General features: G+C 40.8%; 1 protein-coding gene across 2 annotated transcripts in view; it reads right to left on the bottom strand.

Moving 5' to 3' along the window:
- The window catches only part of CNTNAP4 (contactin associated protein family member 4), a 524,353-nt gene that overhangs the window by 155,612 nt on the left and 344,859 nt on the right, over nucleotides 1-23,882 (bottom strand). For both annotated transcript variants that reach the window (XM_077474781.1, XM_077474782.1), the window contains 2 exons: nucleotides 21,967-22,116; nucleotides 17,883-18,054 (listed from right to left, as the gene is read on the bottom strand). In XM_077474781.1, the coding sequence (XP_077330907.1) occupies nucleotides 17,883-18,054; nucleotides 21,967-22,116 (322 nt within the window). The remainder of the gene's footprint in view (nucleotides 1-17,882; nucleotides 18,055-21,966; nucleotides 22,117-23,882) is intronic.

Genomic DNA, 23,882 nt, shown 5'->3' with positions numbered 1-23,882 from the left:
CAATTGTCATTTAACCACTTAAGGACCGCCGCATGGCAATGTACATCGGTGCAATGGCACCGACAGGCACAAGCACGTACATCTACGTGCTCGCCTTCCAGCGGGTGGGGGGTCCGATCAGACCCCCTCCCGCTGGATGCGGCGGTCCGTTTCGCTGCAGGAGCAATCCGGGATGAGGGGATGGCCTCTCGATCGCTCCTGGCGAATGAGAAGCTTCCCCTGCTGTGTATAGTAAACACAGGCAGGGAGGAAGTAATGTCATTCTCCTTGGGGCGGTCTTTTTGACCGGACTATGAGGAGAACAGTGAAAGTGCACCAACACTACACTGACATGTAGGCACACATAGGCACACAAACCCCCCCGATCACCCCCCCGATCGCCCCCGATCCCCCCCCCCCTCCCAGTCACAGTGTCACTGATTGCAGTGATCATTTATTTACTGATCACTGCATTCAGTGTCAGTTGTGACAGTAAAAACTGTCAGGGCAGTTAGTGTTAGGTCCAGGGTAGCCCCCTACCCCTCCAATAAAGGTTTAACCCCCTGATTGCCCCTAGAGTTAACCCTTTCACCCCCTTTTGCCAGTATCACTAAACGATCGTTTTTTTGATCGCTGCATTAGTGTCACTGGTGCCGTTACGTAGCTAGTTATTTTTTTAGGTTCACCGCCAGGTTTTTATAGCGCTAGGTACCCCGATATACTACCCAATAATGGTTTTAACCCCCTGATTGCCCCTAGTTAACCCTTTCACCCCCTTTTGCCAGTGTCACTAAGCGATCATTTTTCTGATCGCTGCATTAGTGTCACTAGTGTCGCTAGGTAGCTAGTTATTTTTTTAGGTTCACCGCCAGGTTTTTATAGCGCTAGGTACCCCCATATACTACCCAATAATGGTTTTAACCCCCTGATTGCCCCTAGTTAACCATTTCACCAGCGATCACCGTATAAGTGTCACTGGTGACACTGGTTAGCCAGTTAGTTATTTAGGTTCCCCGTCAGGTTTTTATATAGCGCCAGGGACCCCCATATACTACCTAATAAAGATTTTAACCCCCTGATTGCCCCTAGTTAACCCTTTCACCAGTGATCACCGTATACGTGTTACGGGTGACTCTGGTTAGTTAGTTTGCTTTTTCTAGCATCAGGGCACCCACCATTTATTACCCAATAAAGGTTTAACCCCCTGATCACCCAGCGGGTGATATCAATTAGGTTTTAGGGTCAGGGTCTGCGTCGCCCCAGGCAGCACTAGGTTAGTGCCAGTACCGCTAACACCCACGCACAAAGCATAAACCTCCCGTAGTGGTATAGAATCTGAACAGATCAATATCTGACTGATCAGATCTATACCAGCGTCCCCAGCAGTTTAGGGTTCCAAAAAAACGCATTGTTAGCGGGATCAGCCCAGATACCTGCTAGCACCTGCGTTTTGCCCCTCCGCCCAGCCCACCCAAGTGCAGTATCGATCGATCACTGTCACTTACAAAACACTAAACACATAACTGCAGCGTTTGCAGAGTCAGGCCTGATCCCTGCGATCGCTAACAGTTTTTTTTGGTAGTGTTTTATATTTAAATCCGGAAGGCAGTGCTTGGTTTCGGGGTCCCGTACGTGGCTAGGCTCCCAAAAAGCCCCCCACATGTGGTATCCCCGTACTCGGGAGAAGCAGCAGAATTTATTTTGGGGTGTAATTTCACTTATGCCCCATAGCATGTGTGAGCAATATATCATTTAGTGACAACTCTGTGCAAAAAAAAAAAAATTAATATTCCTGCAACTTGTGGCAAAATATAAAATATTTCATGGACTCAACATGCCTCTCAGTAAATAGCTTGGGGTGTCCACTTTCCAAAATGGGGTTGGGAGGGTTTTGTGCTATTTTGGCATTTTATGGCCTTCGAAACTGTGATAGGTAGTGAGGAGTGAAATCAAAAATTTGCACCCTTAGAAATCCTGAAGGCAGTGATTGGTTTTCGGGGTGCCGTACGCGGCTAGACTCCCAAAAAGTCCCACATATGTGGTATCCTCATACTCAGGAGAAGCAGCAGAATATATTTTGGGGTGCAATTCCACATATAACTATGGCATGTGTGAGCAATATATCATTTAGTGTCAACTTTTTGTAAACTTTTTTTTGTGTCATTATTCAATCACTTGGGACAAAAAAAAATATTCAATGGGCTCAACATGCCCCTCAGCAATTTCCTTGGGGTGTCTACTTTCCAAAATGGGGTCATTTGGGTGGGTTTTGTGTTATTTTGGAATTTTATGGCCTTCAAAACTGTGATAGGTAGTGAGGAGTGAAATCAAAAATTTGCACCCTTAGAAATCCTGAAGGCAGTGATTGGTTTTCGGGGTGCCGTACGCGGCTATATTCCCAAAAAGTCATACATATGTGGTATCCCCGTACTCAGGAGAAGCAGCAGAATATATTTTGGGGTGCAATTCCACATATAACTATGGCATGTGTGAGCAATATATGATTTAGTGACAACTTTTTGTAAACTTTTTTTTGTGTCATTATTCAATCACTTGGGACAAAAAAAAAATATTCAATGGGCTCAACATGCCCCTCAGCAATTTTCTTGGGGTGTCTACTTTTCAAAATGGGGTCATTTTGGGGGGGTTTGTACTGCCCTGCCATTTTAGCACCTCAAGAAATGAGATAGGCAGTCATAAATTAAAAGCTGTGTAAATTCCAGAAAATGTACTCTAGTTTGTAGACGCTATAACTTTTGTGCAAACCAATAAATATACGCTTATTGACATTTTTTTTACTAAAGACATGTGGCTGAATAAATTTTGCCCTAAATGTATGACTAAAATTGAGTTTATTCGATTTTTCTTATAACAAAAAGTAGAAAATATCTTTTTTCGGTCTTTTTCCATTTATATCGCAAAAAAAAAAAAAAAATCACAGAGGCAATCAAATACCATCAAAAGAAAGCCATATTTGTGGGAAGAAAAGGACACAAATTTCGTTTGGGTACAACATTGCATGACCGCGCAATTACCAGTTAAAGCAGTGCAGTGCGAAATTGTAAAAAGACCTCTGGTCCTTAGGCTGACAATTGGTCCGGGGCTGAAGTGGTTAAAGTGCGACAGCGCTGAAAACTGAAAATTGGCTTGGGCAGGAAGGGGATGAAAATGCCCTGTATTGTAGTGGTTAATGTTACTTTATATATATATATATATATATATATACAAAATATGCCCTGTGAATAAACACCTAAAATGTTAATATAAATATTAAAATTGTTCAGAAACATTATAACATTGCAAACATATCAATGGTTGTTGTATAAACGTATATTATACACAGTGGGATTGATTTATTTACTAAAATTGGAGGGTGCAAAGTTTGGTGCAACTCTGCATAGAAACCATTTTTTTTGTCAAAGCTTAATTGAACAAGCTGAAGTTTGAAGCTGATTGGCTACCATGCACAGCTGCACTAGATTTTGCACTGTTCGGTTTAATAAATCAACCCCAATATCTATATATAATATTGTTTGTTCTGGGTGTTGCTTATGTTGTCTTGTTCTTGTTAGATGCTGAGTATAAATTTGGATTAAGAACATGCTATCCATGCTCTTTCTCCAAGCATAAAGCACCACAATAAGATGGCATGGCGTCAGAAGCTGGAGAATGGTAGGGACCATAAATATCAAGAATGAACTGGGGTAGTGTAAACCTTTTACAGGCATGGAAAATGTTTTATCTTTTGAAAGATGTACTCCATAGGTAATGGATGTACCCTTACCTAGATAACAAATGACATGTGGATTGTGAATATAAATGCTGAATCAAGCTCACAGCTGCTACTGTTTTAATTTTAAAGGATGGCCCATGTGCAAACTCTGGAGGAGATTCAAGTGGCTACAAACAATATGTATCGCTCAATTGTATATTACCTTGTACTAGGGCCTTTATTGCCCTGGTTCATATCCTTGCTTAAACACTAAGTGCTGTGCATTTTCAACCTCAAAATGCATCAGGTGTCAGGAGGAGGAAGATTGTGTCTTTCTGTCCCTAATATCGATCTACTACACAGAGAAGATATTAGGGGGTTGATTTACTAAACATGACTAGAGTATTCATTTTGCAAAGGAATTAGGTAAAAATTAAAGACATTTATGTACAAGTTTTTTTTTTTTAAACCATATTTTTTGGATGATGGAAGTCTGTAGAGCTTGAACGCAACCTTGAAAAGTCTCTTGCAAGATGAACAGTGTATTTTCCTTTAGTAAATCAACTCCAATGTGCATATTGAGGTCTCCGATGTGTCCACATGGTGGAGCATAGGCATATACTGTCATACTGTGGTTTGTCAGTTTGTTTATGTCAGTTAAAAATATAAGTGAAGAAAAAAGTAAAATATAAAAAAAAACACAACAAAAACTAAAAAAATAAATAAATAAATTGCTCACAGCACATGTACAAGAACATAGATGTTGATCTATTGATACAGCAATAAAGACTGTTTATGTAGCAATGTGAATGTTCTTTCAGCTTTGTACATAAATGGAATAATTGATAGTCAAAACAATATGGTTGTGATCCATACCTCCATACTTTATCACCAGCTCATGCGCCAATGATTGAACGCTCCTTTATTTTCTAAAAACAAGCAGCTGTAGTCATGGCTTATTCCTCTGCCCATCTTAAGCCCCATACACACTATCCGATTATCTGCTGAGTTTTTCCTTCAGATTTACCAAAACCATGTAGTAGAAGGGCCTGCCTGATTGCATACACATTGAAACTCCTAAGGTTTGTCCTCATATTATATGGTTTTGGTAAATCTGAAGGAAAAACTCAGCAGATAATCTGATAGTGTGTATGGGGCTTTAGACTTATATAGATGTATGGTATATGATGTAGCCCCTTTCAAGTAATATTATGCAACCCGTGTCCCACTGCAGGGATTTCCTTTTATTTTCTATCCTTGAGACAACAGAAATTGGGAAGAAATCTTTCCAAAATCAATGGAATTTCCATCTTGCCACAGTATGACAGTATATGCCTATGCTCCACCATGTGGACACATCGGAGACCTCAATATGCACATTGGAGTTGATTTACTAAAGGAAAATAAACTGTTCATCTTGCAAGGGACTTTTCAAGGTTGAGTTCAAGCTCTGCAGACTTCCATCATCCAAAAAATATGGAAAAGTATAAATATATGTAACAACTACTAAAGTACAAGAGAAGGTACAAAATCAAAGATAACTATACATGTTACCGAGCTTGTACATTAAATATGCTGCATTTTTCTCTACATGTTTCGCTCTCCTGAGCTTCTTCAGGATGTTGCAGCGTATACAGTTACAAAAAGAAACTGAAAAAATAAAGTAATAAATAAATTTACATATATATATATGAAATTACATATATAAAGTGCATATATTAAATCTGTGACTGATTGAAGCGGGTTCAAAAAATCAATATATCAATGGTAGATCCCTACTGAAGAAGTCAATGCTTTGACGACGATATGCGTCTAGGGGGCATAGCCTGCGTATTGAGGTTACATAGCGTTCATCTTGAAACCTATTGTGTTTGAAATGTGTTTTCAGCTTTCACAGCTTACAGTGCCGTCTTTGTGTGTTGTATACCTTACCCTTTTTTATATAAAATTAAACTTCTTAAATGGAGAGCACTAGATTCTGTCTTCCTTCTTTTGCATATTCATCATATTTGGTGAGATGATATTGGTTTTTATCCCCTGGAAATAGGTGATTTGGAGGAGGAACGTGATTACCAGCACCAGGCCAACCTATTATCCCCAGAGGAGAGTACTGCTGATTTGAGGTGAGCAGCCTGTGAGACTGGTGGAGGAGTAGCACTTTAGATTTTTACACAGTTGATATATTGATTTTTTTTTAATCAGTTCATTCGGTCACAGATTTAATATATGAACTTTATATATGAACTTTTAGCAATATATGTTCATTGATTACCATTTTTTAGTTACACTTGTACCATTATTAATTGTTTTTGTTTTATAGCGCAGCACTGTTTATTGATTACTTGTAATGCATATTTTAAAAAAAATCCCAATAAGTGTATATTGATTGGTTTGTACAATTATGAAAGTTATAGCATCTACAAACATTGGTATACAGTATCTTACATTTTAGTAAATATTTTATCTTTTCATGTGACAACACTGAAGAAATGACACCTTGCTACAGTAGCTATGTAAAGTGGTGAGTGTACAGCTTGTATAACCGTGTAAATTTACTGTCTCCTCAAAAAAAACCTCAACACGCCATTAATGTCTAAACCACTGGCAACAAAAGTGAGTACAACCCTAAGTGAAAATGTCCAAATTGGGCCTAAATTAGCCATTTTACCTCCCCGTTGTCATGTGACTCATTCGTGTCACAAGGTCTCAGGTGTGAATGGGGAGCAGGTGTACTAAATCTGGTGTTATCGCTCTCACTCTCTCATCCTGGTAACTGGAAGTTCCACATGACACCTCATGGCAAAGAACTATCTGAGGATCTGAAAAAAAAGAATTATTGCTCTACATATAGATGACCTAGGCTATAAGAAGATTGCCAAGACCCTTAAACTGAGCTGCAGCACAGTAGCCAAGACCATACAGCAGTTTAACAGGACAGGCTCCACTCAGAGCAGGCCTCGCCATGGCCCACCAAAGAAGTTGAGTGCATGTGTTCAGTGTCATATCCAGAGGTTGTCTTTGGGATGAAAATGTATGAGTGGTGCCAGCATTTCTGCAGAGGTTGAAGGGGGGGGGGGGGGGGGGTCAGCTTGTTTGTCCGCAGACCATATGCCACAAGCTGAATAAAATTGATCTGCATGGCTGTCGTCCCAGATGGAAGCTTCTTCTAAAGCCCCGTACACACTATCAGATTGTCTGCTGAGTTTTTCCTTCAGATTTACCAAAACCATGTAGTATAAGGGCCTGCCTGATTGCATACACATTGAAACTCCTAAGGTTTGACCTCATATTATATGGTTTTGGTAAATCTGAAGGAAAAACTCAGCAGACAATCTGATAGTGTGTATGGGGCTTAAAGATGATGCGCAAGAAAGCCCACAAACAGTTTGCTGAAAACAAGTAGACTAAGGACATGCATGGATTACTGTAACCATGTCCCTGTGCTCTTATAAGACCAAGATAAACTTATATGGTTCATATGGTGTCAAGCATTTGTGGTGGCAACTTGTTGAGGCATACAAAGTGTATCTTGCCTACAGCCAAGCATAGTGGTGGGAGTGTCATGATCTGGGGCTGCATGAGTGCTGCCAGCACTGGGGAGCTACAGTTCATTGAGGGAACCATAAATGCCAACATGTACTTTGACATACTGAAGCAGAGCAGGATCCCCTCCCTTCAGAGACTGGGCCGCAGGGCAGTATTGCAACATGATAATGACCACAAACACACCTCCAAGATGACCACTTCCTTGCTTAAAAAAAGGGTAAAGGTGATGGACTGATAAAGCATGTCTCCAGACCTAACCCTATTGAGCATATGTGGGGCATCCTCAAATGGAAGGTAGAGGAACACAAGGTCTCTAACATCCACCAGCTCCATGATGTTGTCTTGGAGGAGTGTAAGGGAACTGCAGTGGCAATCTGTGAAGCTCTGGTGAACTCCATGCCCAAGAGGGTTAAGGCAGTGCTGGTAAATAATGGTGGACACACACAATATTGACACTTAGGCCCAATTTGGACATTTTCACTTAGGGATGTACTCACTTTTGTTGGTGGTCTAGACATTAAAGGCTGTGTGTTGAGATATTTTGAGGGGGCAGCAAATTGACACTGTTATACAAGCTGCACACTCACTACTTTACATTGTAGCAAAGTGTAATTTCTTCATTGTTGTCACATGAAAATATATAATAAAATATTTACAAAAATGTGAGGGGTGCACTCACTTTTGTGAGATACTGTATATAGTGGAATTTTTTTTATTTCTTTTTTATACTAGTAATGGCGGTGATCAGCAACTTTTAGTGAGACTGCAGTATTGTTGAGGACAAGCTAACGCTAACTAGCACTTTTGACACTAATACAGTGACCAGTGTTAAAGATATGCACAGTCACTGAACTTATTGCACTGTGTGGGAAGGGGTTACACATCGAGGGCGATTAAAGGGTTAAATGTGTGCCTAACCAGTGTTTTGTGTTTACTACATCCAGACAAAATCCAGCACATCCCCACCTCTCTGTCCTGTTGTTCTCCTTGATGATCAGCGGTTGCCTGTGGACATCCATTGGCTGGTACCCCCTGATTGACTTATCACAGCAGAAGCAGTGCACCCCATACCCAGAAATGCGGGCTCATGTACTAGGTACGTGATCCAACACAGGAAAGCCAGTATGGGCGGGACTGCAAGCCGAGCCGAGCCGAGTACACAGTAGAGTCGGCTCGGTCTTTTTCGGCAGCACTCGCTCCAGAAACAGCAGGGAGGCAGGACTACGAGCGGAGCCGAGCAGACGACTCGGTCTTTTTCGGCGCCGCTCGGTCTGTCTCAGCGGTGGGATATTTAAAAATTGGCAAGGCTGCAAACGGCGCTGGGCGAGCTGGAAATGACACTGGCAAGCTGCAAATGACACTCTGCAAGGCTGCAAACAGCGGTGGACACGCTGCAAATGACACTGATCATTCTGCAATTATGGACAAGGCTGCAGATGCACACTGATAAGGCTGCATTGACGGGCATTTAAATGTATGTTTTTATTTTCCCTTGAACTTCCCTCCTAAAACTTTTTTCCTTAAAATGCCCTCCTAAACTTGGGGTGCGTGTTATACGCCGGTGCATGTTATACCCCGATAAAAACGGTATTTCGGAATGTTTGAGTTCCAAAATGGAGTCATTTTGTGAGTAATTCCATTGTCCTGATGCTCCGGCGCCTTCAAACCTGTGATAGGTTGTTAGGAAATGAAATACGTAATTTATGCTCCTAGAACGCCTGACGGTGCTCCCTGCATGTTTTGGCCTCTCTATGTGACCAGGCTGTGAAAAAGTCTCGCACATGTGGTATCTTCATACTCGGGAGGAGTAGCCGAATATATTTTGGGGTGTAATTGGAAGTATGCATATGCTGTGTGTGAGAAATAACTTTTGACAATTTTGTGTAAAAAATAAATAAATAAATAAATATTTCTTTCTTTTCCCAAGAATTGTGGGAAAAAATTACAGCTTCAAACAACTTGCCATGCCTCTTACTAAATACCTTGGACTTTCAAAAAGGGGTAATTTGGGGGATATTTGTACTTTTCTAACAGTTCAGGGCTTCAAGAATTGAGATAGGCTGTCAGTGCATCAAGTGTGATCAATTTTCAATGATTTGCACCATATCTTGTAGACTCTATAACTTTCACACAGACCAAATAATATTCACTTATTTGGGTTATCTTCACCAAAGATATGTAGCAGTATAAATTTTGGCCCAAATTTTTGAACAAAAATCACTTATTTGCAAAATTTTATCACAGAAATTAAAAAAAAGTAAAACACTCAGTGGTGATTAAATACCATCAAAATAAAGCTCTATTTGTATTAAAAAATGATAAAAATGTAGTTTGCGTACTGTGTGTCATGACTGAGTAATAGGCACATGCGAGAGCACTGAAAGCTGAAAATTGGGCTCTGTGTGTGAATTTTATTTTATATTTTCTGCTGAAGATATGTTTTCAGTTAGAGATGACCTGCTGTGTGTTGTATTAGGAGTAAAACAACAAAATGGATGCTAATGCTACTCTTACTAATATATTCAGACAGAAATGATTGAAATATGCTACTCATTCAAAGGTTATAATTGCCTTGCAAAATTTTTTAGGCAGTTTAACAATTGACTGTAATATTTGCATACATAATATCTGACCAGTAAATATGATAACGTGTTAAAAAGGTTTGTTGTGATTCTGTGCATGCTGTGATCATTTTTTTTTTACTCAGAGAACCTTTGTTAATTGGCAATGTTCAAAAAGTGGTGTACATAGTTTTGGAACAAACTGAATCAATTTTATTGCTGCAATATCACTGTTATGTCTCAGCAGTGTCCATGAATGTCTTTACAAGTATTCCAAAGGCTCCACAATAAAGGCTTACACTTAGCACTGATGTGAATTTAACAAGGACATGTTGAAGTTTTAGGAAATTTCAAGCAGTTATCAGAGTGAGTTCACCATCATTTCCTCAGGATATAACAAGTTTGCAAGGGAATGGCCAATTACTGTTCCAGCTCCATACCTAATTTTATTTCCTTCATTGAACCACTAAAACAACTGACAAAGAACGATACCATCTGGACACGAGAATATAATCACCAGGCGTGATTTTGCATAACGGCAATCCAAATAATTTGCCTGACATTTATATTTGCTAAAAATCAGATACTTTTGAAGATACTTTGAAAAGTAAATTGTATATGCGTTGTGTATATACAAACATACACACTCCTATATCTGACAGTATGACAGAATTAAATCATGTTGTGTAAGAACAAAATGGTGTGTTGTTCTAGGCCCTTTCACTTAAAGAAAAATTCCAGGCATGGCATATTTTTACATAGTTGCATTGGTCCAGCCTGGACCACTATAACTATGGGAGTGATTTACAAAAGCTGTGCACCATGAGTAGAGGCGCATGGCGAGGCACAATGCACATTTCCATATTTAAAAAATCACACGCCAGTAACAGAATGCGAATCCCCCATTTACTATAGCAATCTCATCGCACACGGGAGAATGCACTCTGTGCGCTGCTATGGACATGGCATACAGTATCTCCAATTCAATATTGACAGAAGATGGAGGTGCCAATATTATGAGGTGATGTGAGGAAGTTTAGTAGCAACTGCCCAAGTAACAAATATGCCCAAAATAGAATGAGAAAGTAACTTTTTCAGTGAAAGCCTGCAGTGCCTGCAAGTATGTTTAGAACTGCGTGAGATCAATGTAAGCAGTGCATGTGCGCATGCACAAGCGGCTCTTGTGATCGTTCACATGAGTTTGTTCACTGTGTGGCCAAAATCTTAGTTAATGTTAAGCAACATACATGCAATTGCATGGGTTGAACGGGCACACCTCTAAACCCTCACATACACCCAGTGAAGTGAACAGCCTCAGATGATACACAGGGATGAAACAAATCCTTCTGCATAATTTTTACATGTATATCTGCTGTCTTCATCTTTATATATTGTTTAAAAAGTGCACATCCTGTTAGAATCTTCTCTTCCTGATTCATCTGTGGGTGTGGATTATGGCTATACAATGTGAGTAGGGATGACCCGAACACCCCCCTGTTCGGTTCGCACCAGAACCTGCGAACAGACCTAAACTTCGTGTGAACTTTAGAACCCTATTAAAGTCTATGGGACTCGAACGTTCACAATCTAAAGTGCTCATTTTAAAGGGTAATATGCAGGTTACTGTCCTAAAAAGTGTTTGGGGACCTGGGTCCTGCCCCAGGGGACATGGATCAATGCAAAAAAAAGTTTTAAAAACGGCCGTTTTTTCAGGAGCAGTGATTTTAATAATGATTAAAGTGAAACAATAAAAGTGTAATATTCCTTTAAATTTCGTAGCTGGGGGGTATCTATAGTATGCCTGTGAAGGGGCGCATGTTTCTGGTGCTTAGAACTGTCCCTGCACAAAGTGTCATTTGTGCAGGAAAAAAAGTCTTTTAAAATCACTTGCGGCTAAATTGTCGGGTCTCCGTAATACAGAGAACACTCAATGAGTGTTCTCTGTATTAGCCGACAATTCATTCATTCATTGATTAAAAAAAATAAAATAAATTTAAAAAAAAAGCGTGGGGGTTCCCCTAAATTCAATTACCAGGCCCTTCAGGTCTGACATGGATATTAAGGGGAACCCCGTGTCAAATTTAAAAAAAAAATTGACGTGGGGGTCCCCCCAAATATCCATACCAGACCCTTCAGGTCTGATATGGATATTAAGGGGAACCCCGCATCAAATTTTTAAAAAAAATTGACGTGGGGGTCCCCCTAAAAATCCATATCAGACCCTTTATCCGAGCACGCAACCTGGCAGGCCGCAGGAAAAGAGGGGGGGACGAGAGAGCGGCCCCCCTCCCTCCTGAACCGTACCAGGCCACATACCCTCAACATTGGGAGGATGCTTTGGGGGTCTGTGACCCCTCAAAGCACCTTGTCCCCATGTTGATAAGGACAAGGGCCTCATCCTCACAACCCTGGCCGTTGGTTGTGAGGGTCTGCGGGCGGGGGGCTTATCAGAATCTGGAAGCCTCCTTTAACAAGGGGACCCCCAGATCCCGCCCCCCCCCTGTTTGAAATGGTAAGGGGGTACAAAAGTACCCCTACCATTTCACAAAGAAAGTGTCAAAATGGTTAAATAAGACAAACACACTTTTGAAAAATTCCTTTATTAAAAATGAAAAAAATAAAAAAAAGATTCCAGCGGTTCTAATCCACTCTTGCTATCCAGCGACGGATCTCCGGGGTCCAGCGATGGATGATCATATCCAGCGACGGGGGATCTCTCAGTCCAGCGCTGTCCATACATCCTTCTTCTGTCTCCACTCTGGAGACACTGCAGAGAGCCCAGCGCTGACGTTTCTTATATTAGGAGGGCGGGGCCACCCGTCACCTGACCCCGCCCCTCTGACACTGGAGAGGGAAGCCAGGGGTTCCCCAGTGACGTGTGGGTGACCCCGCCCCTTCTGATGTAACGCAGGTTTCCGTTACATCAGAGGGGGCGGGGTCACCCACGCGTCACTGGGGAACCCCTGGCTCCCTTCACCAGCGTCAGAGGGGGCGGGGTCAGGTGACGGGTGGCCCCGCCCTCCTAATATAAGAAACGTCAGCGCTGGGCTCTCTGCAGTGTCTCCGGAGTGGAGACAGAAGAAAGATGTATGGACAGCGCTGGACTGAGAGATCCCCCGTCGCTGGATATGATCACCCATCGCTGGACCCCGGAGACCCGTCGCTGGATAGCAAGAGTGGATTAGCACCGCTGGAATCTTTTTTTTTTTTTTTTCATTTTTAATAAAGGAATTTTTCAAAAGTGTGTTTGTCTTATTTAACCATTTTGACACTTTCTTTGTGAAATGGTAGGGGCACTTTTGTACCCCCTTACCATTTCAAACAGGAGGGGGCCGGGATCTGGGGGTCCCCTTGTTAAAGGGGGCTTCCAGATTCTGATAAGCCCCCCGCCCGCAGACCCTCACAACCAACGGCCAGGGTTGTGAGGATGAGGCCCTTGTCCTTAACATGGGGACAAGGTGCTTTGAGGGGTCACAGACCCCCAAAGCATCCTCCCAATGTTGAGGGTATGTGGCCTGGTACGGTTCAGGAGGGAGGGGGGCCGCTCTCTCGTCCCCCCTCTTTTCCTGCGGCCTGCCAGGTTGCGTGCTTGGATAAAGGGTCTGATATGGATTTTTAGGGGGACCCCCACGCCAATTTTTTTTTTAATTTGATGCGGGGTTCCCCTTAATATCCATATCAGACCTGAAGGGTCTGGTATGGATATTTGGGGGGACCCCCACGTCAATTTTTTTTTACATTTGACACGGGGTTCCCCTTAATATCCATGTCAGACCTGAAGGGCCTGGTAATTGAATTTAGGGGAACCCCCACGCTTTTTTTTTTTTTTTAATCAATGAATGAATGAATTGTCGGCTAATACAGAGAACACTCATTGAGTGTTCTCTGTATTACGGAGACCCGACAATTTAGCCGCAAGTGATTTTAAAAGACTTTTTTTCCTGCACAAATGACACTTTGTGCAGGGACAGTTCTAAGCACCAGAAACATGCGCCCCTTCACAGGCATACTATAGATACCCCCCAGCTACGAAATTTAAAGGAATATTACACTTCTATTGTTTCACTTTAATCATTATTAAAATCACTGCTTCTGAAAAAACGGCCGTTTTTAAAACTTTTTTTTGCATTGATCCATGTCCCCTGGGGCAGGACCCAGGTCCCCTAACACTTTTTAGGACAGTAACCTGCATATTACCCTTTAAAATGAGCACTTTAGATTTCTCCCATAGACTTGTATAGGGTGTTCCGGCTTTTCGAATTTGCTGCGAACAGCCCAAATTGTTCACTGTTCGCTGAACAGGCGAACAGGCAATGTTCGAGTAGAACATGAGTTCGACTCGAACTCGAAGCTCATCCCTAAATGTGAGACACTGTGAGACAGCTGATTGGAGGAAAGGCACACAACCTCTCCCCACGCATGAAGAGCTTGCCTGTGAATAGTTCAGCTTTGTGCTAACCTATTTATAGTTCCCACCCTGACACAAACTTCATGTGATGTCCTGGGCTTCCTGGCCACCTGGGGGGGGCGCGTCCCCCCCCCCCCCCGATGCATCACTCGGGAGCTGATGCGCGTGCCAGTTATCACCATGTTTTGAAGAAGGATGTGATCTGTATTAGCCCAAAACTGTTACGATGATGGCCTATATATTTTGGATGTTTTGATTACATTTTTCATTAAAAGCTTTTTGTGCAGCAACCCCTTTCTGTCATTTCATATACACCTCAATGGGAGGCCTCCAGGTGATTGCTGTCTCTTGGGTGTGACAGCTGTTATATAGGCAAGCCCCCTTTAACCTCCCTGGCGGTACGATTATTTTGGATTTTAGGTGCTAAATTTGGCGTTTTATATTGTAGTCCTGTAATTCTTAGCAATAACTCACTTAAATCTGTCCAAACCAGAGTCTAGCAGACATCCCGGGTATAATAAAGTTTTGAAAAATTAAATCATAAATTATAATATAATAAATAATTATAAATAATTGTACCAAATAATAATATAACAATAATAAAAATTATTCAATAATGTAATCAAATCAAAAACACTGAAATTTGCTCAGTTGCAGAATTGTTACTGTCATTACTTTTCAGTATTTGATGACGGATCTCCCCGCAAATCTGTATCGCTCAATTCTGCGAGTGATTCTAATTTATTATCGCTGTTTTGGTTGCTATGGACAATCTCCAGTTTCCAGGCATAAAGAACAGTTTTTATATTATAAAACTACATGCAGGACACTGGGCAGACCACTAGGGACAAAGGGGATGTGAAATAATTACATACAGCAATGTAATCTGTAAGATTACATTATACTGTATGAAATGTGTGTGTTTCACTTTTTGAATTTGGCACCGATCTCCGTCCCCGTGTGTCGCAACGCTCGCAGGGAACGGAGATCAGCTTCGTGATGAATCGAGCGGAGGACGAGCCGCTCGTATAGCGTGGGGACATTGCTGGATCAGAGGGAGAAGGTAAGTAAGCCTCCTCCTGGATTCAGCTATGCCGTCCCGAGTCTGGCTTGGGGGTTACTGCTTTTGGTATAACAATTCCACCCCGAGCCAGACTCGGGAATACCGCCAGGGAAGTTAACAAGGGGGCCCCCAGATCCTGCCCCGCTTATGTGTCCGGTGACGTAAACGAGTGACCCCCCTTCTGATGTCATGTAACGTCAGAGGGGGTGGGGTCATCTGGTTATGTCAGCGGGTGGCCCCACCCTTGCCTATGTAACAGCTGTCATATCCAAAAGACAGCAGTCACCAGGAGGCCTCCCACAGAGGTGGAGTTTTTTTGTTTTTTTTCCCTATTTTTCGGGTGGTCCGCGGGCGGCGTGTTTGAAGATGAATGGACATTGCGGAACACTTTTTTTTTAATTAAGGAATTATCAAAAACTGTCTATTGTGGTTTTTACTTTTTGACACTTTCTTTAGTGAATGGGTAGGGATACAATGTATCCCTACCCATTAACATAAGCGGGGCAGGATCTAGGGGGCTTCCAGATTCCGATAAGCCCCCCACCTGCAGACTCCCACAACCACGAACCAGGGTTGTAGGGACGACGCCCTTTTCCCACCCTCCCCATGTTGAGGGCAAGTGGCCTGGTATGGTTCAGCACGGCTCGCTCATCCCCCTCTTTCCTGGCCTGCCAGGCTGCTTTCTCGTATAAGGATCTGGTATGTATTTTGGTGGGGCCCATGCCAATTTTTTTACATTTTGGCGTGGAGCTCCCCTTAAAATCTATGTCAGACCCAAAGGGCCTGTATAGATTTTCGGGGGACCCCATGCTGTTAAAAAAAATAAAAAATGGCATGGTGTTCCCCTTAAAATCCATACCAGACACCTGAAGGGCTTGGTATGGACTGGGGGAGGGGGGGCCCACACTGATTTTTTCCTTGATTTTTCATCTATATTGCTGGGAGCTGGCAATACATTACAGCCGCAGACAAGTTTAAATTACATCTTTTCCTTTAGAAATATAATTTTGCTGTGGCATTGTTGTTGTACACATCACGCAGATGTGCCACTTCACAGGTAGACTAAGGGGGCCCCCAAGGCATGATATTGAAAAAAATATTTTATTTTTTATTGTTTCACTTTAGGCATTATTAAAATCACTGTTCCTGAAAAAATTTTAATTTTAAAAACTTTTTTTGCATTGATACATGTCCCCAAGGGTAGTATCCCTACAAACTTTTTATGGCAATAACTTGCACTTTTGATTTTTCATGTTCGTATCCCATAGACTTTAATAGGGTTCCCAAGTTTGCACACATTTTTGCCTGTTCGCATGTTCTGCGGGTATTCTGCCCATCTCTAGAGGCTACAAGCTAACTCAACAATTAACACTAACGGCATACTGGAATATGGCAAACTGTAGTTCTAGCCTCACATTTAACCAGACAAATATCTGCAACGAGTTTGCATATGGACAGTTTTCTGTATGGACAGGATTGGGACTTTCTCCATTTTGATTTTACTCACCCAAATTAAAATGGGTAGATTTAGTCCTGGCTTAACTTAAAGCCTTTTTTTCTAAGCAAATGTGGCCCAGATCTGCTAGGACAGAGACTGATTTTCTTCATAAGACTATTATATTAGTATAATAATTGTTTCTGTTTATTAAAAATGAAACTTTTAATAAGTCATACACTTTTAGGTTAGTACTGTTGCTGAGCTTGCCTGTTCTATGCCTGTTGACTGATCTTCTGTTGATATTAATATCCTTACATACAGTATGTTAGTTCATTTTAGAATGTCAGATTTTCATTTTCCTGTCTCCATCTGTGCAGTGAAGATGATGAACAGCTTTGTTTAATTTGTGGCTTTATTTCTTTGCTCGGATCAGTAAAATCATAAGTGGCTGGAAGCTTTACTAGTCTGTGATATGATTCTAGTGATTCCTTCATTTATTGCCTGCTAGCATATTATATGTTACATTTTGTAGACATTATATATACCAGGACAATTTTTGAACCCTGTTTTCTTGGCTGACCTGGCCCAAGGAAGCCAATACTGCTAGATGATTTGCATTTTCCATGTGATAAATGCAATCAGAGTGGATAGAGAAGAAACTAGAGAAGTCAAAGAACATTGTGTGCTTTGCCGAAGGCAATGAAACATTTCTTTCTATTCCCCTGTTGTTGGTTTTATCCTTTTGTGCCCTTACACGGCTATGCCAGTTACCAAGTGCTCTCACATGTAATAAGTCACATGCTCCTCTATACTCAGAAATAACACATATTTTATTTCATTCCAAATAAGCAGCAAAGGAGCATATCAATTAGTATATGCTCCAGGGGAACCAGGGGTTAACAAACCATTGGTTTTGCCCTGAATAAATAGATATAGGTGTATACGGTCCATAAAAAGTGGCACAGCCTCAGCTATTAATTCCCTCCATACACTGCAATTGAAAATCTTAAATTTCATGATAATAATTGATGCAATATATATACAATTATCATTTCAATGACAGCTAAAAAAGCCTTATATTCTGGACATTGAGCACTTTAAAAACAAATTGAAATAATATGGATAAGTCAGAAAATGTAGGGATAAGATGTTAAACACAAAGATTATTTTCCTACCTGTCAGTGATTCCACATAAATCAATCTGTAGATCACTGAAATTTCCAAGCAAACTTTGCTGGATTGAAATAAGATCCACCATCCTGGAACCAATGGAAATTGATTTCATGCAACCCAAAAAGGTGCCAACAGGCTTTTTACAGTCATAATCAGTATTGTTATTGGGACATCCTGAAAACAAAGGCAGTGGAACAAGTTAAAACACATTTTATAGAACACAACAATAATTTCTGATTGGGAAACAATTAAACAGTAAAAAGAAACTTTACAAATTATCATTAAACCCCATTTCACTAATGGCATCCACTTTCTAAATACAGTACATGCACTTCACTGAGATAATCACTATAGCTGTAGGCACTGTGGAGCAATCCATCCTCAATATACACAGCTGAAGCACTGAAGTCATTGTTTAAGCTCTCCCCTGGTTCTCTAAATCAACAGTGACTTAGCAATGATTTGTTTGCTGTTTTAAAAAACATGTTAGATTTCTTTGGCTGAGGAAGGAACCTAAACTGTTTAAAAGCTTACATCTTAGGTAAGGAAATAAAAGATTTAATTTGAATTTCTAATTGCTAATCTCTAATGTAAACATAGAATAGGTGCTCTGGAAGTGGGAGCAAAGTGAGCTGAGCTGTTGAGAGAAGACTTGACAGATTTTAGTGTTTCTATTGTAAATTGTGAGGATGAATTTCTCCATAGTGCCTGCAGTTAGATAATTTACTGATCATTACATATATGTGAATCCTTGTGTAGCCTGACTCCTAATTTACCTAAAGTTGTTTTGAATTTGAAAAATTTGAAACCCTTTCCTTTCAAGGGAAATCATTTATTGTCCCTACTTAGAAATGTAAGGATACAAGTCTTTAATGCCTGAGAAAGAAATTGTACATGTTTTGAAAGCATGCTTCTTTAATAGCTTAAAGTGGACCTTTCAGGAAATTTAAGGGCAGTATCACATCTTGCTTTGTGGTGACGCCTTTTAACGTGTGTTAATACACCATACCGGTTTGATACCAGTAAAAAGTTTGAATGGATACATACTTGACTACTCATAATAAAAGAGCAACAGTATATACCGTATTTAGCGGCATATAACACGCACAGGTGTATAACACGCACATTCATTTTAAGAGGGAAGTTTCAGGAAAAAACGTGAATTTTAAATAAGGAACTTTGAAGCAAAATAAGGGTCAGTGCTCATCTGCAGCCTCACCATTGCCATCCATGCAGCCTGATCAATGTCCATCTGCAGCCTCACCACTGCCATCAATGCAGAAGCCTCACCATTGCCTTCAATGCAGCAGCTTCCTATTACAGAAGCTGCCAAGTAAACAGGAGATTCTCACTGTATGTAATCTGACGGCGCTGGTCCTGTCCCCTCCGAGGCAGCTAAAATTGAAGTATTGGCGTATAACACACACGTGCTATATGCACCCGATTTTCATGGTGAAAAAGTGAGTGTTATACACCAATAAATACAGTATATGTTTTAAAAGCTATAACTGCAGGCATTAAAAAGCAGTTCTTCAGGCTCCAGGCATGTTCCTGCCTGGGCAGAGGTTCTTGTCCCTCAGAGATGAGGCTGATCTGTGTCAGATATTTGTGAACAAGAACTGTGCAAGCACCATGATTTATATTATGGTAACATCCCAGAATCAGAAAAGAAAATCATATGAAGGCTTTGCTTGGGGTTGTACTAAGCTCTTCATGAAAAATAATACATATAAGTATTACACTTAGCATACATGTACTTTACATAGAAAAAAATAAAGCTAGTAATACTTTAGACTTTGGGGGGGTTATCTCTTAAACTAAAAAATATATATAATATTCTACTATATTTTTGAAAGAACAAAGACAGGCATTTTTTAATAAATTTTCTGAAAGTTATTGGCTTTTTTAAAAATTAAACACACAACATGGTTCCTATTGTGAATTTTTACATTGAGTTTATAACTCTTTCTAGAGCTCTCTTATAGGAACCATAGAACCATATGTTGCTGTTTAGGCTTGGTCTGGCTTATTTCAGTAACCTCAGTCTGCAGTCTCCTGTTTACCACCATTTTCCTGCATATATTATAACAAATTCCCTGTCATCTAAATCCTTCAGGCTAGGTTTGCACTATTGTGAATTGGTCTTTATGGAGTCAGTTCACACATCTCCGAAACAGCTCTGGTGCGACTTGCATAGGAGTCCTATGCATCTTCTGGTCTGTTTCAGGTTTGAATTCAGCCAAAAATATTGACTGAAATCGGACCTGAACCACTGAACAGGGACCCCCTGCTGTGAGCCGATCCATGCTCTAGTGCAGGGACCTCAAACTGGTGGCCCTCCAGCTGTTGCAAAACTACAAGTCCCATGAGGCATTGCAAGGCTGACAGTTACAATCATGGTTACCACAGGCAGAGGCATAATGGGACTTGTAGTTATGCAACAGCTGGAGGGCCGCTAGTTTGAGATCCCTGCTCTAGTTTGAGAACCCAGCCTCACCCTTGCTCTCAGTCTAATGAATAGAGATGTCATTGTGTCTCAGATCATCAAGACATGTTTTGAAATCCTGTAAATGCAAAATTTATATTTGCAAATGTGGTGTTATGGTGCAATTTTATTTTCAAAACGTACAGCATATTTATAAGTTAATTGAAATGTATAATGTGGATATAGCCAAATGTTGCTTTAACTACTTCAGTACTGGACACTTTCACCTACTTCATGCCCAGGCTATTTTTCAGCTTTCAGCGATGTTGCACTGATGAGAAGGCACTAATATGCAGCACTGATGGGCACTGATATGTAACACCGATGAACACTGATAGGTGGCACTTATGCGCATTGATAGGTGGCACTGATGAGCAGCGCTGATGGGCACTGATGGGTGGCCCTGATGGGCAGGCACTGATGGGCACTGAAAGGCAGCACTGCTTGGCATAACTGATGGGCACAGATTGGCCTCACTGATGGGCACAGATTGGTGTCACTGATGGGAACAGATTGGTATCACTAATGAGCACTGCTGGGGCTGCATTGTAATCAGGGCACCGATGATCAGTACCTTTTCACGTCTTCCCTGTGAGGAGATGCCGCTGATCATCTCTTCTCACCTCACACTCACATGGGTAATGAGCCCCGCGGGCACGTTTGTGGCTAAACTGGGCAACATCATATGATGTTCGTCCCAGAATGAGAGCCGCCCCGCTTCGCAGTCAATTGACGGTGGCCGGGCAGCAATTAGTTAATGCCACTGAACATTAATTTTGAGGTTACCTCAATACCATTAAGCATATATAAAGCCAAAACAAAAATGTAACCATCCTGCTGCAGTATGTATAATGATGCCGGCTGGTCAGCAAGTGGTTAAAAGGGGAGATTTACACAGAATATGGTGCAGTTGTGCATAGTAACCAATCAGCTTGTTCAACTAAGCTTTGACAACAAAACCTAGAAGCTGATTGGTTACTATGCATAGCTCCACCAGATTTTGTGTGCACCAGTTTTAGTCATTCTAATGCACAATTCCCAATGTACACATTGCAGCGACCATCAGCTATAACCTAATACAGTCAAAGCGAGAGAATGTTACTAGTACGGAGCCTCACAGGACCCATTTAGCAGGCATGTGGCATGCCACATGCCTACTGAAGGGGTCCTGTGAGACTCTGAAATGCTGCCTCTACTGTACTAATGTGATCGCTGAATAAAGCTTTGGGCCCATTGTGCTGGTGATGTTCTCTTGCTTCACTAGTTTTAGTAAATTGCCCTCACAAAGTATTAAAGTGCAGACAGTTCTGTGCCTCGAGATTTGAATTAACCAACCCTTGGGGAGGTCTCACTGCACCCAACATATGTTGTTGTATTATGCATTACTGGTATAAATTTGTAGACCATTGTCTCACAAATGCACCAAACTAATCTGCTATTTCCCAGTATGTATTTGCAGCTTTAACTGTCAAATGTCATATTTTTAGCTATTTAGTACAAACTGAAGCTTGACTGTATATTTATACCTATCTGAAATGGTATCTATGTCTTTCTGCCAACATAGAAACAAAAATACACAACAAAAAAATGGCATGCCATACCTCCAAAGTAATGATTTCCTCCAGATGACACTTGAAAAGGTAGGAGCATATATAAGATTGCAGATGCATCATTATCTATTGTCAAACTTGCTCGGCTTTTTTTTATTACAAGGTAAACAACATGCCACTGTCCATTATTTAACTCAAAAGCTGCAATCAAATAAAAAGAACAGAGTATGTTATTTATTTATATAACAAATACCCACTCATCATATTAAAGCATTCATATAATGAAATTTAGGGTTATTCAATCCAAGCACTATTTCAATAATTATGTGGCAGGTATATAAATATTGTCAACAAAATGAATGAAGAAATGAAGTGAATGAGTCCATTAAAGAAGACCTGTGCTATAAAAGATGTACCCAAAAAAAGGTAAGCCAAGAGCAAAGGACTCAAAAACAGTATTGACTATAGGCTCCAAGCAGCCAAACTTTTCCCCAATATTGACTTACTATGCCTTGTTCTGCACTATGTCACTGTGTGGGGGTGGCCATATTGGGATAGTAGCAGAGCTTTGTTTCCTCATATCAAAGCTGCCCCCCCCCCTAATAACCAATGATCTAATTACTATTATTATTACATTCAAGAAGCAGCAGAGGAGGTGAAGAATTAAATTCAGCATAATGAAGCAGGGTGAATCTTAGTTACAGCTTTCTCTTTAGGAAGGAGAACAAAAAGCAGCATAGTAGTGAGATTGTAAAACCTCACATCAAATGTTGTGAGACTAGCAGTAACAGGAAGCAGATATTCTCAAAGCACATGAAATTAACTGCTATTATATATGAGGAATTCAAATAAAAATGTAACAATTTTGAAGGTACTACTTAGGCACAATCAACATTTTTAGATGTCAACTATCATGTATGCACCAACTACATTGTTACTCTTTGGTGTTACTTCTTTATTAAATAAATAAAAAACAGTGCAGTGCTAATCACATGAATAGGGAAATCCATATAAATACAGTAAATAATGACTAAGAAGTGCTCACAAATATTGAAAACCAGTAAAATAACACACATAAAACATGAAAAATCATGTGAATGGTGAACTTAAAAATGGTGAAAATATTATTACGGTAATCATGAACAAGTGACTATCACACATGCTTGCAAGATGTGTGGACTAAAAAAGTGAAGTCAAAATATAAAAGACAATAAAGTAAACGATTAGGCATGTGAGGTAGATGATCACAAAATGGTATTCAGAGAAATGATGAATAAGCTCCAAAGATAAAAGGGTCACCATAGTGGAAGGGTCTACCACCAATAAAACATGAGGGGGCTTACCGGAACATTTGGACCCAATTAGCTTATACCACTTGGGGGGGGGGGGGCTGATCGACTTCCACCATAATTGCTGCAGCAAAGTTGCACTCAACTATGTGGGACCACCAAGGTCAATTCAGAGGTAGAGACCTCTCACCACTCCATTACCACATGAAACCAACCAGGAAAAACAGAAGACTCGACAGTGTAAAACCATAAGACAGGAGAATTTAAAATATTGTCGAACCCTCACATTTCAGCCGATATAAAAAGCGCATATTGAAATATTCCTTTTGGGCAACAAGACAGGATGCAATGGCACAAACAGGGCCAGGACCAAGGGGATTTATTCTTAAACAGACATCATCATCAACCCCAGATGATGTGTGTTTAAGATGAAATGCATCGCGTCCTAGTCCTGTTTATGTCATTGAGTTCTGTCTTGTTGTCCAAAATAAATATTCCGATATGCACTTTTATATCTGATGAAATGTGAGTGTTCTACAATATTTTCAATGAAACTTCTGCCTTATTTTACCCTATGTCGAGTCTTCTGTTTTTCTTCCTTGGATTTATGTGGTAATGGGGTGATGGTGAGAGGATTCTATCTCTGAATTGACCTTGGTGGTCCCGCATAGTTGTGAG

This window comes from Lithobates pipiens, unplaced genomic scaffold, assembly GCF_037356315.1.
Source record: "Lithobates pipiens isolate NorthernLeopardFrog02 unplaced genomic scaffold, aLitPip1_a1.2 Scaffold_13, whole genome shotgun sequence".
Classification (NCBI taxonomy): Eukaryota; Metazoa; Chordata; class Amphibia; order Anura; family Ranidae; genus Lithobates; species Lithobates pipiens.
The sequence above is the reverse complement of the archived record's forward strand: the minus strand, read 5'-3'. Positions and strand labels throughout refer to the sequence as shown.